General features: G+C 41.7%; 1 protein-coding gene across 5 annotated transcripts in view; it reads left to right on the top strand.

Moving 5' to 3' along the window:
- Positions 1–23456, top strand: part of CTBP1 (C-terminal binding protein 1) — a 253013-nt gene that overhangs the window by 80319 nt on the left and 149238 nt on the right. Inside the window, exon 1 of one of the 5 annotated variants that reach the window (XM_065836378.2) lies at positions 11702–11765. The exons of the other annotated variants lie outside the window; for them this stretch is intronic. Within the exon in view, the coding sequence (XP_065692450.1) occupies positions 11759–11765 (7 nt within the window). The 5' untranslated portion in view covers positions 11702–11758. Of the gene's footprint in view, positions 1–11701; positions 11766–23456 lie in introns of those variants that run through there. 5 annotated transcript variants of the gene reach the window in all.

Below are 23456 nucleotides of genomic sequence, written 5' to 3'. Positions count from 1 at the left end.
TAACAGGCATCTACAAAAAAAGGAGGTGATGTTTTATTTCTAGAAGAGTTTATCAATCTTGGAGATGGTCTCAGTTACAACTCTGTGTTTGTGCCAAGCGTTCTTTATATCCCTAAATGTGTAAAATCTGCGTGATGGGTCTATAGGCTGCACCAAACGGTGCTGTGTTAAACCAGATTTTTTTTAAAGAACATCTTTCTACTGCACTGATAAAGTTGAGGGGAGAATGGGGAAATATCCAGTAAACTTGTAGCATTTCTGATTGAGCCTTTAGTGTCGATCCAAGAAGTAACAGAGCTACAGAGATGTGAAGGTGCATAGAATTAAGCTGGTATAACTGTTTGCTTTGGCCTTCCCCCAGACATCTGCATGATAAAAGGAAACTTTGGTTGAACTTAAAGAGTTAAAGAAATCAAAACAAATACGCCTACAGAAAAAAACTTCATCCCCAACTAAAGGGTGACTTTCTGGTTCAGTGCAATGTGATCTCTCAGGTTGTTGAAATACAATTAATACTAATACACAATTTTGGGTTTTGAGAAGCTGCTGTTTTGTGCCTATATTACGCAAACTGTATTACCATTTTCACTACCGTTGATCATGGTTGATCATCCTGCTGGCGGTTTCGGTGAGGAGACACTGGCTTAGCAGCCGTGGGATGGATGTACCTTTGGATTCTGATCCACAGAAGAAGGTTTGACAAATTTTGTGGAGATTTGCCATATGAACCCTTTATTTCTGATTTGAATTCAGAATACTAAGAAACTTCTTCACAGTGAGGGTGGCAGAGCCTGGCCCAGGCTGCCCAGGGGGGTTGTGGAGTCTCCTTCTCTGCAGACATTCAAACCCGCCTGGACACCTTCCTGTGGAACCTCAGCTGGGTGTTCCTGCTCCGGCAGGGGGATTGGACTGGATGAGCTTTCCAGGTCCCTTCCAATCCCTGACATTCTGGGATTCTGTGATATTGTACCCGAATTCAGCAACAATGCGATGAGCCATAGTGAAGCTAACTTGCTAATGAGTGGAAGAAGAAAGGTAGTCAACAAAGTGATGACTTCTACTTGAGATAAAATGATCTGGAAGTTTCTATAATTTCCAGCCAAATATAAAGCAACTTCTAATTTTTGAGTAAGGCACCTTGTTTAGGTTCTTCAGGTGGTAGGAAGGGTCTGAGCCTTAAGGAGGGCTCAGCCCAGCTTCTGTGGATCTGAAGTTTAGACGGGAGAGCAGTTATTCCTGCAAGCTGCTCTGTTGGCTTTGTCAGTTTATCTTCACGATAGACGTATCTCTCTTATTCCTGTGTCCAAGTGCGTTCTTGACTGCGCTGCATTTTTAATATTGAGAACAATATTTTCTGGAGCTCTGGAAACAACACTCCTTAAAATCAGGACACGTGTGCTTATTTTGCAAAGCAGGGTGAGAAAGAACATGTTGTGTGTTCATGCTTAAATCCAGGTTTTGCAGTCATGTTGATATTTCTATCCACACTGCAAACAATTTTTCTGGATTTGGCATTACCTGAATTGCTTTATATTTTAATTTAAACCCTTGTTTGTCATGATGGTAGTACCTACAATTATTCTGTAGTTAATTTTCACTTGGAGCTCTTTTAGTGTGTGTTTGACAGTTACATGTTTCATTTACAGTTTACATACCCTTCCCTTCCTAAATATTAAACCAATTCTGAAATACCTACTTTCCCCATTTAGTCAACGTACAGCCATTCTTGGGTGTTCTGCCTACCCTGTTCCCTTCAAAATAAGTCACATACACATATTTTTGTTTCCCTTTCAGTCTGATATTTTGGTGACCTTTCTTCCTCCTTCTATCAGGATCCATTTGCATCATCTCAACTGATTTTACCAACAACCCGATTGCTCGTGCTCCTTCACACACTGAACTAACATTGAATTGTGTTGTATCAGATTGCTTGGCGGATAAAAGGAAGAACATTTCTGATCTATTGGATGAGGAGGTTCATGCAGTTAAAACATTGCGAAGACATGCCAGCTGCAAAGAAAGAGGACAGGATTTTCCTTGAGAAAGTCAAAAGTAAAATGTGGTCTGCATACCCCGCCAGAGCACTCGCATCACTTGTACATGGCACCAAAAAAGGCACCCCAAATATATTTCAGTTTTTCAGGTAGATACTTCGCTTATAAAACTGGCACAAAATAAAAAACGTTGGCATAAAAAAATTGCATCTTTGTAGGTAGGGGAGTGGTGGAGTCACCATCCCTGGAGGGGTTTAAAAGGCGTTTAGATGAGGTTCTTGGGTACATGGTTTAGTGCCAGAGTCAGGTTATGGTTGGACTCGATGATCCTGAGGGTCTCTTCCAACCAAAATGACTCTGATTCTACACATGGACAAAGCACAGGAACAATTCTCTGCAGCTTCAGCCTGTACTTAGGTCCTTATCTCCGGGACCTGCCTGACCAGATTGTAGAGCTGCACGTCTCCTGGTCAGTATTTCTTGTGTGTGTGTTATATTTTATATATCTTTTCCACCTGGGTATATCGATGAGGCAGAATGCGTGCTCTGATTAAGCACTTTGGATCCCATCTCCAAACTCTGCTTTAATCAATATTGTTTGCAGGGGCAGAGTGCTGTGTGGAGTCTCCTTTTCTTGTCTAACCTCAGGCAGGAAACACAGCAGATGGGTTTCACCGGGCTGTTTTGGCAAGGAGCAGCACAAAAATAGAAATAAACCTTATTACATATGTGCTTCTCAGCACGATGCTTGTAATGTGCAATAAATATCACTAAAAAAGTGCAGACTTACTGCCAGTTAACCATTAATCAGGGAAAAAAAAAGTTTAATAGAATGAGCTTGAGAGCAAATACATCTTAACCTTTACATTAAAAACTGATAGTGAAGTATTTTTTTCCTTGTATGTAGACATGTGAGACACCATATCTCAATGTACTGTCATAAAATAAAAGATGTAGTTAAGTGTGTTTCCAGAAACAGCAAATTTACTGTTGTGTGAGCAATATAACAAATATGTGACATAGAACAGGCTAAAGGAAGTAATGTCAGACAAAATTGCACATCTATGTTTTTATTGTTCTCAACAAAACCTATTTTCACAAATTACCCATTAACATTTTAAATAACCTACTGTTTGCCAATACAGGTAAATCATGTAGGCCTGTAGATATTCAGTGTATTCAGGAAAAGCTGTAACATGTTTTTTGAGCTCCAGATGATAAATCCTTTGGCACGTTGATACATCTGTAAAATACTTCCCGCTGAAGCGGAGGAGATACAGGTTGTCTTTGGTTGTCTATAGGGGATACGAGTCCTGGCTACATCGGTATCTCTGCTGTTTGTCCCATCACGTCGGAGGCACACAGGGGAAAGTTTCAACGATTCATCACCCTTTAGGCTTTTTGGAAACAAACATATCTCTGCCACTGAAAAACAGGTTTCTATTGCCTAAATTGAACAGTATTGTCATTCCAGATAGGCTAAATAGCAAGTTCTGCCATAAAAAGTACTTCACAGAATCACAGAATCCCAGAATGTCAGGGACTGGAAGGGACCTGGAAAGCTCATCCAGTGCAATCCCCCTGCTGGAGCAGGAACACCCAGCTGAGGTTCCACAGGAAGGTGTCCAGCCGGGTTTGAATGTCTGCAGAGGAGGAGACTCCACAACCCCCCTGGGCAGCCTGGGCCAGGCTCTGGCACCCTCACTGGGAAGAAGTTTCATCTCAAATTTAAATGGAAGCTCTTGTGTTCCAGTTCATACTCACTGCCGCTTGTCCTGTCATTGGTTGTCACCGAGAAGAGCCTGGCTCCATCCTCCTGACACTCACCCTATATGTTTATGTAAATGTTAATAAGGTCACCCCTCAGTCTCCTTCAAGCTCAAGAGCCCCAGCTCCCTCAGCCTTTCCTCACACGGGAGATGCTCCACTCCCTTCAGCATCTTTGTTGCCCTGTGCTGGACTCTCTCCAGCAGTTCCCTGTCCTTCTGGAACTGAGGGGCCCACAACTGGACACAATATTCCAGATGTGGTCTCCCCAGGGCAGAGTAGAGGGGCAGGAGAACCTCTCTGACCTACTGACCACCCCCCTTCTAATCCACCCCAGGTACCATTGGCCTTCCTGGCCACAAGGGCCCAGTGCTGGCTCATGCTGGCTCCTCCTGACCCTGGGACCCCCAGGTCCCTTTCCCCTACACTGCTCTCTAATAGGTCATTCCCCAACATATACTGGAATTTCCTATGGGTTTTGTTGTCTGCAGTGTGCAGGATTCTGCGTTACCTGTGTCACAAAGAGCTTATGAAGGACTGGAGAAGTAGGAAAAAAAGTCCATCTGCTTCCATTAAAAAAGCAATAATTAATTAATATGTATACAATCCAAACCTTTCCTAACATATGCAGAGCTTCAATGAGCAGGTGAGCAAGTGAAATGCGGTGGGTTGATCTGGTGAGCAAGTAGTTGAAGCTCAGGAGCATTTTCAATTGGTATGTTAATGCTTAAGATCATTCCAGTTTCTCAATCAACTGGTAGTTTCTTGTGGAGTCAAAACAACGGCTGAAACCAAAACAATGTCAGCTCTGTAGTCGGTTTATTATGGAATTATGATAGATCTGAAATGTTACCTCAAGACTATTATTAAATGTTAATTGGCATTTAGTTCTACTTAGTTTTAATATAAACACTTTGCTGTTGAGAGTTTGTTTTGCAGAACAAAAGGGAAAGTGTGTTTGTGTACACAGACACAGAGGCAGGTTTAGTGATGTCTGATCTAACGCTACATCCAGGGGAAACAGCTGTGATTTAATGAGCACAAAGCCAACTGCAGTTCATAACCAGGGCTGTGATTGATGTTGTTTGTTGGAAGGGTTCAAGAAAAACCTTCTTGCCCTGCACGTGACTTCAGAATTTAACCGCTGAAGTAGATTGTGACAGGGAAGAGGGTTGTGGCTGCAAAACTTCAGAGTCTTTGGGTTCTATGTAATAGTGTAATTACAATACAACGTATTGTGGAACGCGCCTCAGCGGAGGTCCTACATCTCTGCATGACATCTCTGCAGAAATCCCACCCTTTTGGTGATAAGGATGTTCTGGCTGCTCCAGCCGAGGATCTTCCCCCCAGGAGCGGTGGTGATGGTGGGTTCATCTGGTGGGTTCATCTGGTGGGTCCATCCCTGTGACTGCTCAGATCTGCTGCGCTGGATCCAGCACCTCTGGGGTGGCCTCGAGCTGCCGTAACGATCCTGTGTGATTTTAATGATCCTGTGTGATTTCACGATACTGCTTGATCGCTGTAGGGATAGGGAGACAGGCACAGGCAAAGACCTTGGTTTGATGCCTTGGTATTGGCAGCTCTTCTGAAAATGGTTAAGTCTGCTTAATTTATCTTTTTTTTTTTTTTTTGGCAGAACTCCTCACCAGAGGAGTCTTCACTCCTCATTTCTAAACCATCATGTTGTTTCAAAATCCAGACGTTATCTCTTTTTCCAAAAAAAAACCCCAAAAACCTCAGCTTAGCCCTCAGCACTTACAAGTGTTGTGTATTTTATAGAATACTAAAGAGCTTATAATGAATTAATTCAAGACTCATAAAAATTAGTATTTGCTGCTACCAAGAACTATAGGCTTTTATCTTATGAGCTACCAGAAGTGAAGAAACAAGCTAAGGTTTGTTTTTTGCTTGTCTCTTAAGGTCAGTGAGACCTTGGTGTTGGAGTCAAGCACCCACCTCTTGTGTTCCAGTTTGTAGCCATTACCCCTTGTCCTACCATTGGTTGTCACTGAGAAGAGCCTGGCTCCATCCTTGTGACACTCACCCTTTATATATCTGTAAACATTAATGAGGTCACCCCTCAGTCTCCTCTTCTCCAAGCTCCAGAGCCCCAGCTCCCTCAGCCTTTCCTCACATGGGAGATGCTCCACTCCCTTCACCATCTTTGCTGCCCTGCGCTGGACTCTCTCCAGCAGTTCCCTGTCCTTCTGGAACTGAGGGGCCCAGAACTGGACACAATATTCCAGGTGTGGTCTCACAAAGACAGAGTAGAATGTACAAATATCCTTCAAAAGGAGCTCAAAAGCTCCAAAACAAAACTCCAGGAAGGAAAATGTAGGAGGAAGCAGGTGGGCTATAGATCCTCATTTCTAGATGGTTGTTGGATTAGTTGCTGATCTGAGAGAGCTAATAAATTCTTAAAAGCCTCTTTTAGATTTTAGTACAGTATCAACTGTTTTCTTAAATTCCTTATGGTCTCAAAATTACACCCATGAAACATGAGCTATGTTTATCAAAATATTTTCAAATTTAGATGAGGGTTACAACATAGTTCAAAGAAGGAAGCGTATATCTGGTGTTGACAGTTTCACAAAATGATGTGAATGTGCATATTAGATATTCAGAATTTTCACTGTAAGCAAAAATAAAATATCTTTACTCTTCCCAAAAAAAAACCCAAACAAACCAACAAACCCACCCCAACCCTATCATTATAACAGATTTTAACTTTAAAAATAGCATTCGTTTTTGTGCTTTAAATCAGAAAGTATATTCACTTTTCCTTGTAGCAATATATTCTATCATTATTGAAAACTAGAGGGAAAAAGGCAACTGTGTTGGGTTGATATCTTTTTGTGAAGTATCTGTGCAGAACCTGGGAATCTGGGCTTTTAAAGCACTATAAGAGTACAAAGAATAGTAAGAAATGTGTAAATAAAAATAAATCTTAGTTTGTTGTTGTATATTTTTCCCTGTATAACGAATGCTGTCAATTTGACGTTTTAATAAGTGTCTAACAGAAATGCTCAGGTCACTGAGCATATAGAGACTGCTTAGTCCTCACCCCAAACCTGCTGCCTCCCCTATCACCCCCCTTCCCTCACCCCGCAGGCTCTGGTGTGTAGGTGGCCAAACGTAAAGCTGTGCCGGTAGGACCAGAGGCTCTGAAGAGCCATGGGAGTTAATATGATGCCCCTAAAGCAGTGGTTGTGTTGAAGATCTGCAGCGCCATGCCATGGTTAAGATGAATATCAGGATAATTGGATGTATGACACTCTCTGTTGGAGGGACAGCATTCCGCAGCATTGTAGAGGTTTAGCAGAAGTGTTGGTTCTTTGGAGGAACAGTGGTCTACCGAGACCTTGGGCGAAGCAGAAGGTCTTTGCATTGAGTCAGAATAGCAGAACAGAAATAGTTGAATTTTAAATCACTTCTCGTTGAGTGACTGAAGATATTCAGTAATTCCATTTTCCAAGAAAGGAATTATAGAATGTCCTGAGTTGGAAGGGACCCACAAGGATCATCGAGTCCAGCTCCTGTCCCTGCATGTAACAACCCCACAGTTCACACCGTGTGTCTGAGGACGTTGTCCAGTCTCTTCTTGAACACTGTCAGGCTTGGGGCTGTGACACCTCCTTGGGGAGCCTGTTCCAGAGTTCAGCACCCTCTGGGTGAAGAACCTTTTCCTCATGTCCAACCTAAACCTCCCCTGGCACATCTTCCTGCCATTCCCTCGGGTTCTGTCGTTGGTCACTAAAATGAAGAGTTCAGTGTCTGCCCCTTGTCCTCCCCTTGTGATGAAGCTGTAGCCACAATGAGCTCTCGCCTTAGTCTCCTCTTCTCCAGGCTGAACAAACCCAATGACTTTAGCTGCTCCTCATACGGCTTCCCCTCCAAACCCTTCACCAAGTTACAGGTTGGTGAGCCAAGCATGGGGCAACTTGGTCTTGAAGTACTTAAAAATGATTCTTTAACTGGGCCATCCAGTCCAATGTCAAGTGTCCAACTGCAGCCAAGAACAGGCCAACCGTGTACGGTATTTCTAATCCTGCTAGCCTTCAAGTTATTTACAGAGTATGGATTTCTGGACCTGATGCAGCTTCTGCGTTGCACTCAATAATACATTTATAATTTTCTTCCCTTTCCCCGGGAGCCCAGCTGGTGCTCCTTTTGACTCCTGTGCACTTAGTTTTCTGCATTCTTGTCTGGAAAGGAGGAAGGTTTATTAGAAGAAGATGCACCAGGATCAAGTGACTGGTACCATACAGATAAAAAGGAGTAGTGGGCATTTTTTGAGCAGTGGAATGGCTTACAGGTATTTAAGACAGAAATGTTGTCGTTCTGGGAGATAAGGTAAAGACATCCTAGTATATCTGATTATAATATTCAACATTATGCATGCACATACATTTTAGAATAGACCAAGTATATCTACATATATGCATATATGCAGTCTTAATATCACGGGTAAATTTGCGTAATTATAGCTCATAATTCGTCTGCGTTGCAGCTATTTTTGAAAGTTAAATAATTGCTGATAGGAGTTGAGCGGTAATTTATGGCAAGAGAAGACGCTCTCGCCTCATCTTCTCTTGAGGGTGGTGGGTGTAATTCTGAAGCTGGTCCTGTTTGCTGCTGCTCTAAAATATGCATTGCTGCCGGCTCTAGTCACGTTCGGTGACTTAAAAAATTCATAGCAATGTGGATATTTTTTTAGTAAATGAAATTATCACCGTGCAGAAAATATTGAAATAAATGGAGGTTTGTAAGTGGGAATATTTGGGTATATTTTCCAAATAAAGATATTTCATTCTGAAAGAAAATAACGTTTTGTAATAAATTTCCACTTGCTATAATAAGCCAGAGGGGAAAAAAACCATGTATATATATATACACACATATATATATATTTAACTGATCTAGGTTGCCATAGTTAGGGAAGACAGCAGCTTATCTAAGCAGTAAACCATTTTTAAGGTACCATGTCTGTTTATTAGCTCAACACTATTCATAAATGATTAGACTGAAATGTGGATATGGCCTTTGAGAAGATGAATGTCATGAGAAAGAGCTGATGGAATTATAACTTCGAATATGTTCCTGTTTATGTGTTTATTGCATTATTAAATGTCATTTGTTTAAAGAAGGAATTCAATTCATAATGGATGTAGTCTGAACAAATATTGTTTTTGTATTACTTAGGCTCTGTTTGATTTTTGTTTCATGACAGCATGTCAGAATTAAGCTTCCATTATTTACTAGCTAGAAAGACAGGTGGGAAAGAGCTCGTATTTATGTGTTTAGGTAGGGAATCTGTGGAAGTCCAGAAAGGGGCTGAACTTTATGGATGTAAATACTCCCTGGCTCCTTGCAGCATTGCAAGTATGAAAGGGCACTTCCAGGAAATACTGGATAATTTGCTATAAAAGAAATATTTGGAAGACTTAACAAGGCTTCAGTCATGTGAAAACTGTGTGAGAGTACCACGTATCTGGCGTTATAGAGGACTAAAACAAATGTTAGGACAGCCTCCTAATGCTGTTGATGCATATTTAACCTGCAGAGAGCGAGCGCTTGAGGAGCTTCAGGAACTAGTAATTGTAAACTTTAATAAATGGGACATCAGGGTTTTAAATACTGCATTTAGGACACGTTTCGAAGCTGTATTGTGATAATCTGACCAGGAAAATGGAGACTGGGGATGTGCCAAAGCGTATTCTTCCCAGGAGTAAAGTCTTGGCCTGAGAGATGCTCTGTTATCCTCCTGGGGAAGGAGTTGCTTCTCTGACACCCTCATGTGGGGCTGGAAAAGTTCTTCTTGGTGTGTTTCTCAGCACGGGAAAATACTGAGCTACTCGTACAGTTTCAGACCTTCCAAGGCCAGTGGGCTTTGTTGTATTCCTAAATTTGAGCAAATACTTCTCACTTAGCAGGCACAAAGTTTTGATAAGCAGTGTCCATCTATCTGGTGAGACACTTGCCTTCATGTGTTTAAGTAAAATTTTCATAATCTTAAAACTACTAGAAATCTTTGCGTACTCCAATAATGATGGCTGTCGAAGTCTGACTAGTTAAGGAATTAATTTGGTGTAAATATTCCCCTACGTAGGTAATCTGTTTTTATTACTTTTAACATCAAAATCAGCAACGTATTTGAAGGAATAAATTACAAAGCAAGGAGAAGCCTAGAAAGCAATTACTGCGGATATGGTAGGGAATTCTCTAACCACCAGTTCACTGATTTTTTTTGTTGTTACTTTCGGTTATGCTTTATGAAACATGTTTATAGACTCTGTCAGCAATGTTCTTCCTCAGTTGCTGTTGCAAAGACTATTTTCGCAGTTTATCACAAAATGCCAGATTTGCTCAGCATGTAATTTAATCTTATGCTTGGAAGCATCCACATTACTTGGTTATCATGAAATTATTCTTTAATAAAAAGGTGTGCTTTGTGATCTATATTTTATTAATTTGGTGAGTCAGTTTATCGATTGTTGCAGATGCCATGAATGTATAATTTGTCACAGTTATTGGTTGCCTGTCAGCAGTTCGCAGCACCGCGGAGCTCTTGGGGGACCTTAGAAATAAGTCTTTCTTGATCTGCAAAAGAAAAGCTTTCTCCTGTAAATTATCATCAAGACTTGGGCTGGTATCGTGTTGATCACTTCACGGAGTGTATTATCCTGTATTAGCAAAACGCTGCGAACAAATGAACGACACGGCCTGTTCAGGCAAATATGATTCAGTGATTTTAAATGCTGAGGACGGGGTCAGGAGGAGCACAAATTAGAAATGGGAGGCGTGGACTTTCTCCCTGGTTTAGTTCACTGTCAACCTAAGAATTATTACGGTCACCAGACTGGAAAAACAAAAGAAAATTCTGAGCTTTTTTTATCCCTTCTTCTACAGTTGACAGTTTTCTGCTGTAATTTACAGCAGTCGTGAGTTTTGGTGATTGAAAGGTTCCTTTTTATGAACAAATATTAATGAATTTCAATTAAAAATACTACACATTCAATATTTTATTATTGGTTGTAGTAAAGCAGATATTTATTTCCAAATTTGTTGGAGTTAATAAGAACATTTACTTTGCTAATAATTGCACAAAGCTTTCCATGCTGAAGCGAAGTTGTGTGGTTCGAACATCTGCTGGTTTCGTTTTGGTGTTTTCGAAGGCTGTGTTTGGAGTCCGTTCTAATAACGCTGTGTGTTTGTGGATCGCTTTATTGCAAAATAGCGACTGAACAGACACTTCTGAGACTCTGATTTTAGATTATGTTGTGGTGTTTGTCATCCCCTCATCTTCTTGGATTCCCTACAATAGTGGGTTTTGATGCCAGTTGCAATTGGTGTTGATTTACGCAGGGACATTCTTGTGGACTTGTTAAGGGTTGGACACGATGATATTAAAGGGCTTTTCCAGCCAAATGGATTCCATGATTCCATTCTAGGATCCTTTCACGCTTGGCAGTACAAAGTCCATGGGAGGGGGGCTCCCAAAGTTGTTGGTCTGTATGATACATATTGGGGGGGCTACATAAAAAACTCTGGGAAAAGGAGCTCCTCAAAAAAAGAAGGAAAAGGGGGAAGAAAAAAAAGGGGGGGAGGGAAGGGAGAGAAAAAAGGAAAAACAGAAATAAAAAGGTGGGGAAGGGGGAGAGGAAAAAAGGGTATAAAAAAATCAGGGAAAAAAGGGAATGAAAAAGAAGGGAGGGTGGTGTGGGGAGAGGCGGGCAGAGCCGCGGCCGGGTCCCGAACTCCCGATCCGGTACCGCAGGCCGTTCGCCACCCCCGCGCCGGCGCTGCGCTTCCCTTCCCCCCCCCCCCGCGCCAGCCGGGTAATGAGCTGCGCTGCGGTTGGCTGAGAGCCGGCGGCGGGCCGTCGCCATTGGCTGCGGGAGGGAGCTTCTCCGCCCCCATTGGTCGCGCCCGCCTGCCCCGTATTTTCAGCAGCAGCAGCAGCGGCGGCGGTAGATCCCGGTGGGAGCCGCGGCGGGATGCAAGGTGGGTGCGGGGGCCCTGCCCGGGGGCGGGCGGTGCCCCCCAGCCTGGGGCCGAACCCTTTGATTTGTCCGGTATTTAATAATTACTGCCCGTCCGCCCCCGGCGGCGCCTTGGGCGGGTGCTGCGCTCCCGGGCTGCGCCAGCGCGCAGAGGCGCGGGGGGGCCGGGGCAGCCGCAGCCCCGGGAAGCGCCGGGTCCTGCGCCGCGGGGTCCGGCCGGAGCGCTCTGGGTCCGCCGGCCCCGCACCCCTCGGTTCCAGCCCTTGGCGGGGGGTTTGCGGGGGGAAGAGGCTTCTTTGTACGTAGTGCGTGTCCCTGCGGTCGTGAAACAGAAGTTTTCCCGGCCGGCGCTTACAAGGCGAGATGCCCCCAGCACGATAATTAATTAATTTTGATTGAAAATCGCTGTTGCTGTCACGTCTACCCGCTAGAATAGAACCCTGCCTTGGGTGGCGTCCAGAGGAGGGTTTCCAGGTGCTGCGTGTGCTGCGGATGCTGCGCGGGTTTGGGCGGCGATGGGGGGAAAATGTCAAATCAACTTTCCGCCCCGGGGAGTTGTGCGTTGCGAGTTTCTCTGGGTTTGTAATTGAGGTTTGAGCGCGTTGAGTTGCGGAAAGTAAATCAGAATCGGCTCGGGCTGTCGTCAGATCCCTCCTGAAAATCTGGGATCCTTCCCCTATGTTATTTCTGTGAATTTGCTAAATATTAAAATACCGTTTCCCCTTCAGTCTGAGATGACAGTTAACTGGGAATGGACGTGTTTATGTGTTGTTATCTGAATGTTTTTGTTTGGTTTAAGTTTAAAATAACAAATATGGATTGAAATACCACGCATTTTTATCTCGTCTTGCAAATCTGTTACATGGTTCAGGGACAAATTTGGGTCTATATTATATTGTAACATATCTAATCTTATCTCTTTTTAATGAGGTACTTTACAGTCGACTGTATTTATTGTATTCTCTATGTTTCATCTATTACTAAAACTGCATCCACCTGAGTTCTGAATTTCCTAGTGGTTTTCGTGGCAAAAGTTATTGAGATATCTTTGAAGACTGAAAAATCTTCTGTCAGATTTTGCAACTTCTTTTCTGAGCAGCGGTTGGGTTGTGTGCTTTCTGTGCCATCTACTAGTTAGCTAGAAATGTAAATATACTGGAGCATCCCCAGCTGGAGGCAGTACTGGAAACTGTAGTGTATTTGCATGATCATTTCTGTGATATAAGTGAGCAGTGAGAATTGCAGATAGAAACACCTGACTTGATCAGGGTAAAAATCAGTGCCTGCGTGTTTCTTTTAAAAGAAATTGTTGCTGAAGCTTTAAGGTGCCCTATATACAAATTTGGGTTAAAATCGGTGGTGCTGTCAGTGAACTCGGTGTGATCTACACCTGGGCTCACTCCCGGTGCTGTTAACCCCTTGTTGTGTGTTGTAGAGGCAGAAAGATGCTTTTGGGTCCAGAGCTTTTGCTAGGCCTAAAAATGTCATGTTCTCTTGCTAGCCTGTAGCTGTAGGAAGCAGTAAATGTTTTTCTGGGGAGAGAAGGAAGAAGTTCAGTCTGTCCCTATCGAGCAGGAGCAGCCGTGCGGCTGCAATTTCACATCAGCTTCAGTCATCCTGTTTGTACAAAATAATGATGGATGGAAATGGCACCTGTTGCATCACCAGTGATTTGTCAGCTCCGAAAAAAAATGGGGTATACCTAGAGATTTATTATTATCTACCCAAATCACTTAGATCATTTAAAATGATAGACGTATAGGGAGTTTGAATGTAACAGCGTGCTGTATTCAGATGATTGTGAATGCTTCAGTACAAGAAACGTAGATAGCTATGTATATTTTTTGATTAGGAAATAAAAACTGTTTATGCAAGTAATGTGTGCTTTTAAAATAAAGCCAGCTATAGCTCAGTCGCAACTGTTTAAAAGAAGACATATCTATGCATGTATGTCTGGTACCATGTACGGGTCCAGTGGCCCCACAGAGCTGAAGAAAACCTTGTTGTTTCTTACTTTTATACTTGAGTAAATGTGAAGTGTCAAGTGTTACCTAAAACACATGCATGTTATTAAAAAAAAAAAACCTTTTCAAAATACAGATAATAAACTCTTCCTAAATATTTTTCTAAATAAGCAAACCTAAAAAAGTCATTCTAGAAAAAGAAAAACTCAGTGTTGTTTTTTTTTTTCTGTAATTATATGAGTTAAATAGCAATTTAGACCCCGGTATACACAAGAAGATTCATATGGATAAAGTAAATCTGCTAAACATAGATTACTGAAGGATGAGCATCAGTAAATCATAAATTTATTTTAAACCAGCCTCTGAATGACCCATCCTTTACCTGCCTGTTGTCTGCATCAAAGGATCAAAGTTTTAGCAGGTGTCATTTAATTGTTTTATTGCTGGTGGTTGTGTGTTTGGTTTGGTTTTGTTCTTTTTATTATTTTTATTTTATTTTATTCTTTTTATCATGACCTTGTTGGATGGAGAGAGACACTTTCCTAGGTAAAGTGTGAGGGATTATTGACTTTTTAAGGTGATAGTTTCTCTCTAATAGCGATGTGACTTCCAGTGGCACTTTTTTCCCTGGTAGCAGCAACGTTTATTTCAAAAGCATCATTTTCATATTTAAACACATACAGTGTTAGATTGGAGAACTCTTAATGACGATTGCAGGGCATGTTTTTTAAGCAGTTGTGTTGAATGACAGCAGAAAAATTAATTTATAGTTTTTAAAGATCTGTGAATTTTGTATCTGTTATTTCACAGAGCTGTGATGTTATCGTCCAGTGTTGCCAGTTCAATATGTAACATTTTCTGGCAGGAGAGTTGCTCTACGTGGAGAAATATAAGCGGTATGAGGATTTCTATAGCCCACTTGTCACAATTAACTGTTTTTATGAAATATGAATTTACACAACATCTGCCTCCTGGGGCCTGCGTTTCCCAAACCCGCATCGTGTCTGCACCATCACAGAAGGGACTGGACACCAGGGCAGTGGAACTGTTCACCTGACAGATTGTTGGGAAACTTGCACAGGAAATGCAGATGTTTTTAAGTATAAAAGCTTCTTTCAGTTTCATTTTAGCCCTCGCTTAGGCCCGGTGAGGTCCCCGAGTTCATCCCCTTCTCAGTCCCTGTGGGCTCCTTGTCCCCCACCTGTGGTTCAGCATTGGGGTGGGATTTGGGCTCTGGCACACACGACGGTGATTTATTTGGAAGAGAGTGGGACTTTTATTTCCCAAAGCTGCAGTTGAGGAATTGCAGTGAGGTGGGTGAATCCTTGCAAGTTGTGGGGTTCATGGTCAAAGCCATGGGCTGTATCCTCAAGACCCTCCTCTACATTTTGGCTGGAAAAGTCCTTTAAGGTCATCGAGTCCAGCTTCTCAGTGGTCACCCCTTAATGATGGGTACGTCTTCTGGGAAGAGCTGGCATTTTATATGGTTACACATGCCACATTTGTCTCATCATGGGCTGCTGTATCTTTTATTGTTTTATTTTCCTTCAGCACTTGGTTTTCTGCCTCACCCCTCCTGGCAAAGCTCAGAGAAGGTCGTTAATGTCTAACGGATAACATTGTGAGCATCACAGCAAAGGCAAGTTTTCTGGAGGATAAGCTGGTGAGGGGTCTGGAGCACAGGTGTGATGGGGAGTGACTGAGGGAACTGGGGCTGTTCAGCCTGGAGAAAAGGAGGCCGAGGGGAGAGCTTATCACTGTCTGCAACTGCCTGAAAGGAGGTTGGAGCATGGAGGGGGTTGGTCTCTTCTCCTGAGTAGCAGGTGAAAGGATGAGAGGAAATGGCCTCAAGTTGCACCAGGGGAGGTTTAGGTTGGATATTAGGAAAAAGTTCTTCACCAAAAGGGTTGTCAGGCATTGAAACAGGCTGCCCAGGGCAGTCGTGGAGTCACCATCCCTGGAGGGGTTTAAAAACCATTTAGACAAGGTTCTTAGGGACATGGTTTAGTGCTAGAGTTAGGTTATGGTTGGGATTGATGATCCTGAGGGTCTCTTCCAACTGAAATGATTCTATGATAAAGTAGCTGGGGAGATACTGATGCTCTAGTTCCTCAGGACGTACTTTATAAAAGATGCAATTTTCCATCATGGACTGACATGGGGCACAAGTAGCGTTTAGTACCAGTGAAAATTGGGCATGATGGGGAGAGACTGTGAAAAACTTTAAAAATAATTCTGTACCTCTCCTGCCACTTATCATACATCAACTATCTTAGTTAAGTTAACATTTCAAGTCTAGCACTGCCCCTCGGGGCTGAAACTGTGTGATATATAAGATCTCAGTGTAGCTGGTGTGTTGGGATATGCAATATTTGCAATATTACATACATGGAAGTTGTTCTGAAACATTTACAGTGAGTGCTGTTGGCACAATGTGCTGTAGATTTTGAGGCACAATATTAAGAAATGAGTGCTCAAAATAAAGGTTGTACAGGTTGGTGTGAGGATTCGGCTGGGCTGCAGAATCCATCTGAATTGCTCTCTGCTGGTTTTGCCGTCGTTATTCATGGCAAAATAATTGAGGCCGTTTATAAATCAAGCCGTGCTGTTGTGAAGAATGGGAGCAGACTGTGCTGTGTGTTACCTTCGCTTCCGAATTTTAGAAGGTAAATTCAAAGATCAAGTGTTTTATCTCCACACAACCATCTTGCCCAACCTGCTCGTTCTTGTACAGATATTTAGCCCAGCCTTCTGCTGCTGCCTCCGGAGGCTTTACTGATAATTTGTCTCCGATATTAGTGAATTATTATGATTTCTAGGTCAGAGTTAAAAGTTTGGTGCAACAGGTAGTTCTTATAGTGGAGGTCAACCATATCCTCTTAGACCTAGTTAAATCTGGTGAAGGAAAGAGTCCCAAGTAGTTAATGATCTCTTTTTTGGCTTATCTTTCTAGAAAATGGGAATAATAATCATAATAAAAGGTACTTTAGGATGTATTAAATATTTCTGAAGCTCTTAGGAATAATCGCCTAGTAAATTATCTACTTAATAAAAAGTAAAAAATAAAAGAACTAGTGTATATTAGCTCTCATAATCATTTAAATAGATGTGTGTAGTTTATTTACCTATTCAGTGAGAACTAATTGCCGTTGAAAGCAAATAGTTCTTTAGGAGATCTATATTTGCAAAATAAAATTATTTAAATCAAGGTTTCCAGTTCACCAGTTTAAATTACTTTTACATTTATGAGTTAGGCTTTGATTTAAATCATACTTCGTACTGTTAATGTTCAGAATTTATCATCAACACCGAAGCTGTGAACACAAAAGACATTCTTGGCAAGACTTACAGAATGTAATGTTGGTATTTTGCTCTGGAATACTAAAAATTTGGAAAACAAACCCTTCCTCTCAGCACTCATACTGTTTGATATCTGGGGGGAAAAAGCCCAAAACAATCTGCAAACAGTTGTATTTTAGTCAACAGCCCAATGAGTGGCTGTGGCTTTTAGGTGGGGATGAAGGGGCTGGGTAGAGGGATTTCCAGCGTGTGGCTTTAGGGTCATCGATCTTTTTAGGACTGGAGGAATGTTTATGAAGGTTTTTCTTGAATAAATAACATCCATCTCTTCATTACATGGTTTTACATGGCTCTGGTGGTCCTGGGGATGCAGGAGCTGCAGATGATGCTGGGGCAGGAGCCTTGTGGACATGGTGCACTTGGAATTACAGTCGTAACTTCCCGTCCCTTCTCTTGCCCTCGGAAGAGGTTGTGAGCAGGGATCTGATTGGCACCCATTAAGAAATGGTGATTTCAGCTGTAAATAATGATGCTTTAAATAGTGATTTGCATTTGTATCTTTAAGGAGTAAATCAGAGATTGCATACATAGGTATTATAACTAGTTCTGTAGAAACTGAAAAACTCATTAAATTACTCAGTTAAAAAAATATATGTATAAATACTCTGGTATGCTGCCACCATTTGATGCATGGATACCTATGCTAGATTTTAAAAGTTCTTAGTATTTTGAAATACTGTAATGTCTCCAAACTGTTGAATTGCTGTTTGAATGGCCCATATTGTAATTGTTTTGTGTGTTCCTATTTTCATTCTTACTCAGAATATCTTTAAATAGAATAACCCGAGTTGTTACTGTAATACATTGGCACCGCACTTTAAAAACCAAGATCAAGAATGATATTTCTTATCCTCTCCAAAATTAACAAGAATGAACAAACAACCCAAACCTACAACAAAACATAAATCCAAAAACTAAACCAACCAACCAACCAAACCCCAAGCATTATTTGCTGAATTGGTAAAAAATGTTTGGCTTATTTTGTGTGGACCCACTGCAGTGACCAGAATGTCAGTGGAGGCTTTGTTTAAATGTTTTTTCTTTATTTTATTTTTCCCCCCTACTCCCACCCACACATACACCTGTTCAGTTAAGTCTTTTGGGCCAGACATTCCTTTTATTTGCTTGGGCTTTCTGACTTCTTGTTTTTAAGTCTTCATTCAGTTAACTCCTTGTTGTCAGTAGTTCTGGCACATCCCCTTCTGCTCTTGTAGGCCGCCCATGGAAAAAAGCCTTGTTTTCAATGGCAAAGAGTTAATCTGGCTCAGAGTCAGATCAACTGTTGCAGCAGCTCACGATAAACATCTGTTGCAATACTCCCAGATGAGAACATTGCTTTCAGAAGTATTTACTGCACATTTTGAACCCGTGCAGTTTACTTGTGGCTTTATTTTTTACCCCCTCTCAATTACTGCATTATTTCAGAAGGGTATAAATGCAAAGCGTCTATCTCAGAGGCTGTGTTTATTTTATGACACAGAGAAGGAAATGCGATTATTGAGTTATGGTTCCCGTGCTAGAGCCCCCGAATGTTTGACGGGAGCGCAGAGGCGTGTGTGTTCTTAATGAAACCCAACTGGGGCAGGGGCTCTGGGGACACGGCCACGTGTGTTTCGGAGCTGCGGGCGTTTGGGAGGCCTTGGGATGCTGGTCCTTGGGCTGTTCTCCTGCTCTGACCTGGGCAAGGTCGGGCTGGTGGGTGGGAGGAGAGTTTTGCTTGGATTGGGAACCTCAGAACTTGGACTTGGACCTTGGTACATGGTTGGAAGGGCTTGGCCAACAGGGCTTGGGACTTTGCCATTGAGGAAACCTGCTGTTTTCTTGCAATCTCCTTTAAAAGGTTTTTTTTTTTCCTATTTAAAGATTTTACAGTCTCAATTTAGCGTGTCAAATAATGACAATTTCTCCCTCACCTGACCTTTGAAGTGAAGTCTTCCAACAGCCACTTCTTGCTGCAGCGCAGCATCAGGAGCAAGCAAGCCAAGCAAGCTTTGGTAGGTCTTCCCAAAACATCAACAAGCTCCTTCCCCACCCCACCCAAACCACAAAACCGAACCCTTCTCCGTGTCTCTGGGAAAATAAATTTGGTAAACAACATGAAATGTCTTAAATGGTCAATGTCTCCCAACAAATCGTTCTTCTTTCTTATGCTAATAAGGATGATGCTCTTAACAAAATCGTGTTCAAAGCATTTTCACCCATGTTTTTCAGTGGGTGAAAAGTATTTTGTTCTGAATTTCCTATGCTTAACATTTCCTACCGCTGCCAAAGAAAATATCCGAGTGCTTTATGTGTGTGCCAATGGTCACCAGAATGAACTCTTTGCATAGTAGTCTAAGGAATGTAGATGGTGAAATGGGCAACTTCCACACAGCAAAGCTGCTCATAGTAAGAGTCTGTAACTTTATTTCTTGCTGATTTTTCTTAGGTCTGGTGGAAACACTTGTTTTAGCAATAAATCTGTAAGAACAGCCATACCGACTCAGACCAAGCGTGTCTAATTCAGTATCCTTGCTCTGGTGGTGATCAGCAGCAGGTATCTAGGGGAGGATACAAGAACAGTGATAAAAGGGATACAATTTAGGGTGAGATTTGTTAGTTTACCGGTTTTATGGTGGTACCAGGACTTTCAGAATCCACTTCCTAATTATGATGCTGACATGCCAGATGTGCAGAACTTAACAGGTTGGCTTTCTCTTAAATACCATTATAGAGATAGGAGCGTAAAAGGAGAAAACAAAACATCAAAAGTAATGGACAGTATGTAAAATAGAGAGAAATAATGGAATGGACTGGGAAACATTTAAAAAGGGGCTATAATTATTGCGTAGTATAAAGAGATGGTGGAAGAAAAGGTGAGGGCCTCCAGGGCCTGATGGGTTTTCAGCCATCATCTGCATCACATAATTTGTGTTTGGGGAAGAATTGGGAATAACCGGGATGGGAAGAAATAGTTGTCCTGAGCCTGGTCCATGGGACAAAGATGGTAGAGGGCAGAAGGGTGAAGTGTGAGAGAAGCAACACGTGGGAAAGGGGAGCGGGAGTGATGTGTGCGTTAAACCTGCAGAAGCTCTGGATTATTCTCTCTGAATATCTGCTCATTCAAATTAAGAAATAAGAAGAATGTGCAGGGAATATCTCCTGCAGGTTTGCACTGAATCCCTCGTAGCTTTGCCGTGCTTTTCCCAGGTTTCAAGACACGCAGGTTTTATTTTTAGTGCTACCCTGCGTTCTGTTTTATGGCAAACCTGTTCTGGCTTGCTGCAGTCATTACTGTAAGGCCATCTAAACAGCAGCTCGAAAATACTTGAAGCAATGTAAATGGTAATAAATTGTTTTGTCTTTGTGTGGATTAAAAGGTGCACCTAGGATGGACTTGTTCTGGGGTCAGGTCTTTTAATTCTAGAGAGCAGAAACATGATGGGCCTTCCCTTACTGGTATGCGGATGTAGTCGTGCTGGAGTTTAAATAACAAACATGAAGGCGTTGAGATGAGGATGTTGTCGCTTTAGCATTCACTACTTAAAAGTAGATTTTTAGGGCGCTTTTACAAAGGAAGGTGGAAAACTTATTGACTGTCTGAAGTGAATTCAGGAACAATACCAATGAGGAGGTGTCACAGCAACCTACTCACCAAAATAAGCCATATTGCAATGCAGCAACCATCAAACTGGACAAATTTGCATTTTATTGTATGTATAAGGATGAAGAGAAGATGATGCGTTTGAGTGCAAAAGGGCAAAAACCATTTTGTGTTTAAACACAGTACATATTCCTATGGGCGAAGGAGTTTGGTACAACCAGAAAGAAAGTGGGTGCTTTATGGTGTCCTTATGGATAAAATAGCTTAATCTGTAGGTAAAGACCAGGCAAAGGAAGTTTTTCAGCTTGTAGATAAAGTAGGTAGATACAAGATCGAAAAAATACAGACTTGTCATTAATAATTTGATATTTTAATTTATACATATATAAATAATTATAAATTAATAGTATGATGTATATATAATATTAGAACAAAGTTTCCTGTCATTCAAGGAAAAAAAAATCAGAAGCATCCTCACAATATAGGAACGGGAGGGGCCTGAGAAACACCGTGTGTTTCAGAATTGAGCTTCATTTATGTTTTAAAGGGAATTATAGGAAAGTGATGCTTTCTCAGCTCCCTAGAAGGCTTTTCCCAGCCTGTGTGTCTCCAGTCCATGGAGCCTGGCGCTGATTTTCTCCAATGTTGGCTGTGGAAAGCGCTGTGACTTGCAGCCGGTTGTGACTGTGGGCGGGAGGAGCGCGGGGTGAATTGTGCTCCCTGTCTCTGCCCCAGAAATTCACCTTTATTCTGGTTACCTGTGCTCCTGAAGAACCCAGCTCTTTGTACACTTCTTCTTGTTCAATGAAATGAAACGCAAGCTCCCGCAATCTCTACTCTCAGTAGGAAAACAGGAGCTCTAGCGAGGTGCACATAAAATAAAAATGTTCAAAATGTAATAATCTACCATATGGTTGTTACCGTGTAGCTTTTTATTAAAAGGTCTATAAAGTTAACGTCGTTTTGCTTATTTTCCCCGCATCGCAGCAATGTTGTTTTTTTAAAGAATCCCCTTAGAACAATAAACATTCTCCAGCTTTGGTCTGGAGGATGCGTTTTTAAACCACACCGAGGAAATTTTATGGATGATGCTGTATTTTCTGATATGTATCTCCACATTTGCCTGTCGGCTTTCCAAAGTTCTCCCTGGACACCCCAGTGATTTCACGGGCACGGATAGATAATGGATGCGCTGCATCTCTGTGTTGTATATTTAACATAAAAGAGAATATACCCTTGAATTTCAACCTTCACTTAAAGAGTTTTGCTTTTCCTCTACCCTCATAGATTATTGACTTGACTTTCCATAGAAGGTTCCTCAGGCTCCAAGAGGAATCTGATGGCACATCGCTTTACAGTAACTTTTTACACTCAGACTTTTATTACCTTCTATAATTTTGTTGTGGTTTCTTTAGTAAACAGGAGTAGTCCTACACTTGTGTTTCTTGAACGCCTCTCATACTTGTGCTGAGCTGTTAATGGGCCTGTTAGTATTGTTGAAGTATTAACAGAAGAATAGTAATTGCTGTGTTGTAATTGCTCTGAGTCTAAAAAAGCTTTCTCATAGAGTATTAATGAGAGCCTTTTAGATGTATGAATTATTGTTCTTAGGAAAGAAAATCAAACTACAACAGGAAAGCAAAAAAGGACCATTCCAGAGGAACATAATAGTAAAAATCAATAAGATATCAGTTTGGCCTTTAACTCCGTTGCTCCTCTTCTCCATAACCTGAGCATCCCCAAAATCTGCCCCACACGCGCTCCGATACCGAGGCACAACATGGGGGTATTAATGATAAATTGTCTTTTTTTTGTTTTATCTCAACCTTAAGTTCCTTTAACCTTATTTACTCTTAAAAACTGTGCCTATAAACCTAATATTATACACAGCACCGAGAGGAGCTGGCAGCGCTTTGCAAAGTGCAGCTGGGGGCTGGTGCAGAGCAAACCAACCACGCGGGGCCGTGCTGCCCGAAACCCGCAGCGGGAGTTTATTTTCATTTCTCTCATTAAATATCTTGTTACCGTCTGTTTGTTTTTTCTTTCTTCCCTCTCTCCTGCAGTGCAAAAATAAGAAAAGGCAATTACTAGAAGGTAGGAATTGTACAACTGCTGGAAGGTGCCTTAAACCAGTGGCCTTGGGCTGACCTCTGCAAGCGCTGGTGTGAGCCCCGGTATTTTATTCAGAGCTAAGTTAGCAGCTCTCTTTATTTCATCAAATCTTATTCGACTATTATGCCAAATTGCTGACTTGCGAGCAAAATCCAAATATAGGAATAATTTAAAAAAAAAATTTAATTATAAAGACAGTGCAAGGCTACATAATTAATCCATAGGATTGTTTTGTGTGACTTGCCTGAGCATTAAAACTTTGCAGTTTATGTAGCGTGTTCTAACTTTCAGATTTATTTTGGTAGCGGTTATTTCTAAATAGGCAAATGAGCTGCTGTTGTAGTACTTGGCTATTTGCAGAAACGTTGATCTGGATGAGAAATACGGAGCAAAATTTAGGTTCGTGGTTTCTTTGGTGATATTTTGAAGCGGCTTCAGTTTATGTTTTAAAACATATGATTTCTTTTGCAGTCTTGTGTCCCAGCTCTTTGTCATCCTTTATTCTCCCCCATCTGACATCAGTTTCTCTCTCGTCCATTTCAAACCGAAACTTGAAAAACTGCAGTTTTATACTTTATATTATTCTTCTACCCCAGAGCTGTTTTTAGTGTCTTTATTGCAAGTAGACAGATGGTGATATTTGGTTTCCTGTCAGTTTTAATGACTATAGATA

This window comes from Patagioenas fasciata, chromosome 4 (assembly GCF_037038585.1).
Source record: "Patagioenas fasciata isolate bPatFas1 chromosome 4, bPatFas1.hap1, whole genome shotgun sequence".
Lineage (NCBI taxonomy): Eukaryota > Metazoa > Chordata > Aves > Columbiformes > Columbidae > Patagioenas > Patagioenas fasciata.
The sequence above is the reverse complement of the archived record's forward strand: the minus strand, read 5'-3'. Positions and strand labels throughout refer to the sequence as shown.